At 36.1% G+C, this 8131-nt stretch overlaps 1 protein-coding gene across 1 annotated transcript; it reads left to right on the top strand.

Moving 5' to 3' along the window:
* The first annotated feature begins 513 nt into the window (after positions 1-513).
* LOC132039170 (uncharacterized) lies at positions 514-1212 on the top strand. Its single transcript, XM_059429713.1, has one exon. It carries the CDS (start codon positions 514-516, stop codon positions 1210-1212), a length of 699 nt encoding a protein of 232 aa, XP_059285696.1.
* The last annotated feature ends 6919 nt before the right edge of the window (positions 1213-8131 follow it).

Here is an 8131-nt window from a genome sequence, read left to right as displayed (position 1 = left end):
TGGGAAACTACACACAGCAAGAAAACCAAAAAGCAATCTGGAAAACAGGAAAGTAGCAAAAGAAGTCAAAGTAAAGAAAGGGACAAAAAGCTGAAAAGAGTCCATAACATTGCAAATATCACTCAAAAAAGCTTTGATGAGCTTATGAATGATGAAAATATAAAGCAATTTGATAAGGAATTTGACATCACAATGAGTACAAGGAATCAGGACAATGAGAAAGGTGAAGAGGAAGAGGAACCAGAAGATGAATGGGAGAATTGACTAGTTCAGAAGAGGAGGATGGTAACACTTCAGAGGAGACATCAGATGGAGAAGTTGATCCATTGGTACATAATAAGACCGGTGCATCCCAAACAGTGTTGTCCAAAACTGAAAATTTTGATACACATATACAAGGAAGTATTTGAACAACTAAAGTGGAAAGATTCAAAACTGGAAATGTTGTTAAGAGTTCCCCTATCACAAGGAACCAAAAACTGACATCACAAAAACCTCAAACCCCCCACATCAATGATTAATGCCCTTAGTTGGAATATAAGAGGGATGGAATCTCAGGTTTCTACTGAGAGACTAAAGTATATGATTGATAATCTCAAAATATCTCTAGTAGTCATTCAAGAACCTTTTGTTAAGGAATCTAAAATTGATAATTACAAGTATATTCTTGGCATGGAAGGGTGTCATGCTAATACTAGTAACAAAATATGGATTTTCTGGAAACAGAACCTGGAATGCACTATTTATGCTACTGAAGATCAGATGGTGACTTGTAAAATTTCTCATAATTCTGTCCAAAAAGAGTTTCTACTATCAGTTGTTTATGCTAAATCAAAAGCTAGTGGTAGAGAAGATCTATGGGGCTATATGAGGATCATTGCTTCTGTCATTGATTTACCATGGGTTGTATGTGGAGATTTCAACTGTATCTTAGCCTGTGAAGAAAAACTAGGTGGAAAGGATCATAGGCTTACCAAAAGTATTCCATTTATTGAATGTCTACAGGATTGTGATTTTAGAGATGTGGGATACACTGGTGATTGTTTTACTTGGTCTAATGAAAGGAAGGAACAAAAGGTTATATGGAAAAGATTAGATAGAATGGTGATAAATAATGATTGGGAGGACTGGTTCTCCAAAACTAGTGTTCAACATCTGCCTAGGGTTTTCTCGGATCACTGTCCTCCCCTGATATCCTTTGGAAATGAATAGAGCAATCATATAAAATATTTCAGATTTCTTAATTTTTGGGTTGATCTGGAAGATTTTCAGGAAATTGTTAAAAGAAATTAGGTGTCACCTACTAAGGCTAACATTTTTTGGGAGGTGCAACAAAAGCTAAAAGGCACCAGTAGAGCTCTAAGTGTTTGGTCTAGAACCAAGGTGGGGGAAATTTTTATGAGGTTACATCAGCTTGAAGAAAAGGTTGTCCAATTTGAAGAGGCCTACAGGAATTTTGGGAATCAATTGGATAGAATGAATCTTAACAGAACTAAGGCTGAGCTGATTCTATATCATAAACATGTTGATACATTTTGGAGGCAGAAAGCTAATCTCAAATGGCATATGAAGGGTGATGAAAACACCAAATATTTTCACTCTATTGTTAAAGGGAGAAGGAAATTCTTACAAATTCACAGGCTTAAGGTTGATGAGCAGTGGGTAGAAAGAGATGAGGATATAGGCAAGGTTGCAGTGGAATTTTATCAGAATTTGTTCTCACAAGGAAATACCAATATTGAAATGGTTAGCTTGGAGCATATCCCCAGAGTCATTACTGAATATGATAATGAGATGCTCATGACTGCACCTACTTTGGAGGAAGTTAAAAGTGTTGTGCTTGATATTAATCCTAACAGTGTAGCTGGTCCAGATGGCTATAGTGGACTATTTTTCCAAAAAGCTTGGGATATAGTGGGATCTGATGTTTTGGAATTGATTAAAGCTGTTTTCAATGGAAAACAGATCCCTAAATATTTTACTAACACTTGTTTGGTTCTTCTCCCTAAAGTTGATTTCCCTAAAAAAAATTCAGAATTTAGACCAATTAGTCTTAGCAATGTCACTCAAAAAATTATCTCAAAAGTTTTAAACGCTAGACTAGCTTCTATTATTCCCAGGATTATTTCTAACAATCAAAGTGGTTTTGTGCAGGGAAGATCCATTGGGGAAAATATGCTTTTGGCACAAGAAATAATTCATGAGATCAAACACCCTATAAAAGGAGGAAATGCTGTTTTTAAAATTGATATGAAAAAAGCATATGATATGATGTCTTGGTATTTCATATATGTTGTGATGAGAAAGATGGGTTTTGACGAAGCATGGATACATATAATTTTGGAATTTGATGTCCAACGTGTAGTACACAGTAATAGTACATGGAAGGAGACATGGATTCTTCAAATCTCATAGAGGGGTTAAATAGGGAGATCCCATCTCACCTTCTCTTTTTATAATAGTTGCTGAAGCACTTACTAGAATGCTTAATAATTTGTATAATAATGATAGGTTCAAAGGTTTCTATATGTTACCAAATAGACCTAAGATCAATCATCTATCCTATGCTGATGATTTGATTATCTTTTGTGCAGGGAAAACTAAAACTTTGAAGCTTATTATGGAATGCTTGGAGAAATATGAGAAGAACTCTGGCCAACAGATCAATAGAACTAAAAGTTGTTTCTTAATGAATGATAAGACTTCCTCAAAAAGAGGAAGTCGATATTGTTGCTGGGATCTTACAGGTCAAGAAAGAGGAATTTCCAATAACATATCTTGGATGCCCTTTATTCACAGGCATGAAGAAGATTCAATATTTCACAGATATATAGTGCTACAAATTTTTTGAAAAGACTTAGCTCTTGGAATTGCAACAGATTGTCACCGGGAGGCAAAGTCATTCTGATAAAGCATGTCCTATGTGCTTTGCCTGTTCATCTTTTATCAATATGTCAACCTCCTAAAGAAATTTTTAAACAAATTGAAAGAATTTTTGCTAATTTCTTATCGGGAAATGACGATGGACATAACAACTATCATTGGGTCAAATGGCCTACATTATGTGCTCCAACTCTGGAAGAAGGTATAGGAATCATATATCTACATAGCTTTGCAGCAAAAATTTGGTGGCAATTCAGAACAAAGCAATCATTGTGGGCTGATTTCATGAAAGCAAAATACTCCAGAAGAATTCATCCAGTTGCTAGGAGATGGAGTTATGCTAATTCTCATAATTGGAGAAGGATGATGAAGATTAAAAACAAGGTGGATCATCTCATACTCTGGAAGATTCATTCTGGCAATTCAAATTTTTGGTGGGACAACTGGACTGGTCTTGGAAAATTGGCCCAGCTTGGGAGATGTTCTACTTCTATAAGAGGTCAGGTATCTGATTATATTGAGGACGGTAGGTGGAACACCAATAAATTGCTAACTGTTTTACCTAATAATGTGGTGTCCCATGTTCTTAGAATTGCCATTAACTCTCCTGATCTACTCGACCAACCTGTTTGGATAGAAAATGTAGATGGAAGATTTATGTGTAAGTCAGCATGGAATGTCATCAGAGAGGTCCATAACATTTCTATGTTCAATAGGATGTTATGGCATAAACAGAATCCTTTTAAAGTATCTTTTTTTATATGGAGAGTTTTTAAAAAAAGAATTGCAGTTGATGTGAATGTAGGGAGATTTGGATTAAATCTTCCTTCTATATGTTCTTGTTGTAGTACTAACTTTAAACAAGAGAATGAAAACCATTTATTTTAGGAGAGTATGATCAGTAAGAAGATATGGCAACATTTCAATCGATTCTTTGGAGTTAGGCTGACCAGTAGCACTCTAAGGCAATATTTTGTGGCCTGCTGGATGGTTAAAGGTAACAATAATATTCACAATATGACTATACAGGTGCTGCCTTGTTTAATTGTATGGCACATTTGGAAGGCTAGATGTAAAACCAGGTTTGAAGACCTTAAGATGTCAACTCAAAGGATTATTCAACGGATTAACCATCAGCAGAATCTAATTCTTCACAAGAATTTCATCAATATTCCTCTTCCTCCTTTCCTTCATTGGGAACATCTGTATGGCATAATTGAATTGGATAAGCAACAAATATCTGTGATTTCTGTCAAATGGAGCTTCCCTGTACAAGGTTTTGTGAAGCTAAATACTGATGGATGTTCAAAAGGAAATCCAGGCCCTTGTGGAGGGGGAGGAGTGAAGATAGGAGTCGAAGGAAATCTGATAGCTACTTTTGGAGGAAATCTGGACTTCAATTCTCAAAACTATGCTGAAACTATGGCTTTGAAGATTGGTGTTGAATGGTGTATTAACAATGGCATTAAAAAGCTTGAAGTTGAATGTGACTCTAAACTGTTGGTGGATTGGATCTTAGAGGTATATCAACCCCCTTAGAATCTGGTGGACTCTATTGTAAGGATTAAGAACATGTTAAAATTGCTTGAGATTTGGAAAATTCAGCACTGCCTTAGGGAAGGCAATAGAGTGGCTGACTCTCTGGCTAACTGGGGCTTGAACAACAAGGACATTAACTGGATGGTTTCGTTTCAACAGCTCCCAATGCAGACAAGGGGAGAGATTAAACTAGATAAATGTCAAATGCCATCTATTAGAGTAAAGACTAGAAAAAACTCTTTCGTTATAGATAGGAGCATATACAGAAGGTTTTGTTTTGATGTTCCTTGAGTTTGCATACTATGTACAGGAGGTAGAATTACTCCTAGCTAACAATTTTTTGCGAGCTTATTAGAAATCTTGCCTTTTGTGAATGGAGCATGTTCCATTCGGCAGGTCCAGGGAGTTACAACTCCTCTGTTTTGTTTTGACTAATTAATAAAAGATGCATCCTCTCCAATGGAGTTGGATGAAATTGATAAAAAAAAAAAATAATAATAGACCCGCTACAACTGAACATGTTCCCAAACATTAGTGTTGGTGGCCCATAATTTTTCAGAAATCCTAGTATTCTAAGAAGTAATAATTCAAGTGTAATTAGACTTTCAATGACATTAATAATGATTGCTACACGTATTAAGACATTCAAATAAAGAAATTTTTTTATATAAGGTTAAATTACAATTGATTTTAAAGTCCTAATTGTTAGGAATTCCTAGGTCTTACATATATCAACTTAGAAAAGCTTTAATAGGAAAACTTTTATTTGATTTCAAAGCATCACACTCCTACCAGAGTATGATGGGCTCAGGCCCGTAGGCGGGAACCACCCGACTTATCCGTTATTTGAACATTATAAACCATAACTCAAAGAACACTCGCACGCGTAAAAGACCCAACATAGGAATATCCGATCATTCAAGACATATGTACATACGCGGACCGATGTCGCTACAACACAACAGATATCATAAAGCCGCAAGGCTAACAAAAGAAAGTATCAAGAGCTCAAAATAAGGGCCGACAAGGGCACCAATATATTATACCATAATATGAATCGGTGGAGCTACAAAACATCTAACTATACACACAACTCTACGAGGCTCTACATGGAATACAAATGATCATAAGGACAATACCAAATAGACTGCAGCTCCGAAGAAAGTGGAGTGCTCCTGAGAATCCGCTGATAGAAGACTCCACGGGTCCGGATCCGTCTCCCCCGCCACCTGCGGGTACGAGCACACGTCCAAGAAGGGACGCGCACGAATAATGTACCGAGTACGTAGGGCATGAATACAACATAATATAGATATGAAAATAACATGGAATATGAGAGATAACCCGTACATCGTGATGCCTCATAAGTGTGGATGCCATGCATGCTAGCCTTAAAAAACAATTTTATACCAAGCCCGCCATTAAGGCTCCTTGTCATATATATATCATGCCCGGCCATTAAGGCTCCTGTCATATATATAGTATCATGCCCGGGCCATCGAGGCTCGGTGTTATCATCATTAGTCAGCGTCCGGCTCCCGCGTCCGGCCAATATCATAACATGCCCACCGCAGGTGTGCACATCTAAGTGCCATGCCCGACCAACTATAGCGCGGCGCGGTGTGAGAAAATACATACATATATATAAAGCATGTGTATGAGAGCCAAATAAAAGCTACGACTCTATCGGAGTGACGTAAGGTCGGTAACCTCCGATTTATGTTATGGAGCAATCATCATCTCTATATCTCACCTTGAAGGAACTATTATTATAAGGCGAGATCAACAACAATGAATAAAAATCAAGAAAATCACGAAAATAACTCAACATTCTCATATTCACATTGAAATCATAAGTTGGGGACTTTTTAAACATGAAATCATCATCATCGTTGTAACCATCATAAAACATTCTCATCTTTTTAGCATCGTCATTAACATTGTAAAAACATGTCCGTTGTTGTTGTCATAAAAGCTTGTAGAATCATAATTTTTTGACTTAAAATAGGGACATTTTGGAAAACATTTATGGATTATCAAGAAAAGTCATGCCTTTGAATCATGAACTCTAACTGAAGTAAGGAGGTTATGAAACATATGTAAGGAATTATAACATAGAGTTTCTAGAAATAGATCATCGTCATCACAAAACACGTTTATCTTTAAGATCATAAGAACTCCATGAATCATGAATCTCTAGCTTTTGAGAATAAGAATATTCTTGGAAAACATTTATGGATTCACATAGAGGGATCGTGGGACATTTGGAAAACACCTTACCGGATTCATAAGAAATGAGTCATGCCTTTAAGAAAGGACTAGCCTTAACATACTCCGGAAGATAATTTCTCGACTTCCAACTTACTTCCTCGACTTTAATCTACATATAAAATCATTCATACTATTGTTAGGCTTGTCATCACGCACTTGTCTCAAACCTTTAATTAAAATCCTTTTAGATTTCACAAATTGCGCATCTCCCCGTTTATATGCCTATTCGAAATCATAATATCAACAACCAATCAAAAACAACAATACCAACATCATCAACACCATTATCCATACCAATATATTTCCTAAAACATCCCACACGATGTTTTCTAAATTTCTCAACTAACCAACTTGTGATACGACTATTTAATAACTTTATTTCCATAAAGAAGCCGAAATTAATACCAACAAGGAGAGATTCATACCTTTTCCTTGTTAGAACAATAATATATCCAATATCCATCTTGAATCCAAGCCAAAATCCATCGCAAAACGATACTATAAGCGCGACTATACGTTGTCCGACTCCTCGATTAATACTCCGTAACTTGAAATTACTCAAAATCCTCACTTTTATATGATATATAGGCTCTCATATGTTTGATGAACTCTCTAGAGCATTTGAGAAATTTTTTGTGAAGAAAAAATGGGGTTTTGCCCCTTATATAGTGTGCCAAAGTCGGCATCACTGTAGCACCACTGTAGCAGCACGACTTACTCTGTCCGCCTAACTTGTAACGTCCATAATTCTCTACTCCAACGTCGTATCGATGAGCAGTTTGTTGCGTTAGAAACTAGACTCGATGAACTTCATCTTAGGATTTTGAAACACCTAAAAACTCCTAATATACTAGGAGATATACCCCTCCAAATTGACTAAAAATCTGCCCAAAATCCTGCCAACTTTTTTCAAATTTTTGTCAAACTTATTTTCTTCGATTTGCTTGATCCCGAAATCTTCCAAAACTCTCCATACATGATATTTATCACTAATCATACTTGACAACGGTCATGTCCTTTGGTTCCAAGGTTGTCCTTCCTGGTTACGACTTACAAGATCATAATTCATCCTTTACTTAAACAATATACTTAATAATGCTTCGTTCCTCACAGTTCAAAGTTGTTTTACCTAGCCATAGACACATACCTACATTCAAATTTAACCAGTGCTTCTCCGAGGTACGGGGTGTAACACTGAAAGTGTGGGGTGTAACACAAAGTTCCAAAATATTTGGAAAAATAATTAAGTTAATAATTTGTCCAATGTGAACACTATTTTTATTTTAAAGGTTAAAAAAGGCAACATGTATTTCGCGAAGAGGTTTCATGCTTTTACAATAGTATAGATTATGATTTTATTCTTACGTTATATCACGCGATATATTTAATTTTGAATTATAAGTAACTTGTGTTTTTTGTCCCTTTTTCGAAAATTTAA

The sequence above is a fragment of the Lycium ferocissimum genome, chromosome 12 (genome assembly GCF_029784015.1).
Source record: "Lycium ferocissimum isolate CSIRO_LF1 chromosome 12, AGI_CSIRO_Lferr_CH_V1, whole genome shotgun sequence".
Taxonomy (NCBI): Eukaryota; Viridiplantae; Streptophyta; class Magnoliopsida; order Solanales; family Solanaceae; genus Lycium; species Lycium ferocissimum.
Note: the sequence above shows the minus strand (reverse complement) of the source record. Positions and strands in the feature narration are given on the sequence as shown.

What these genes read in the sequence shown, in the direction of transcription:
- LOC132039170 (XM_059429713.1), top strand. Translation starts at nt 514, where the DNA reads ATGATTAATGCCCTTAGTTGGAATATAAGAGGGATGGAATCTCAGGTT.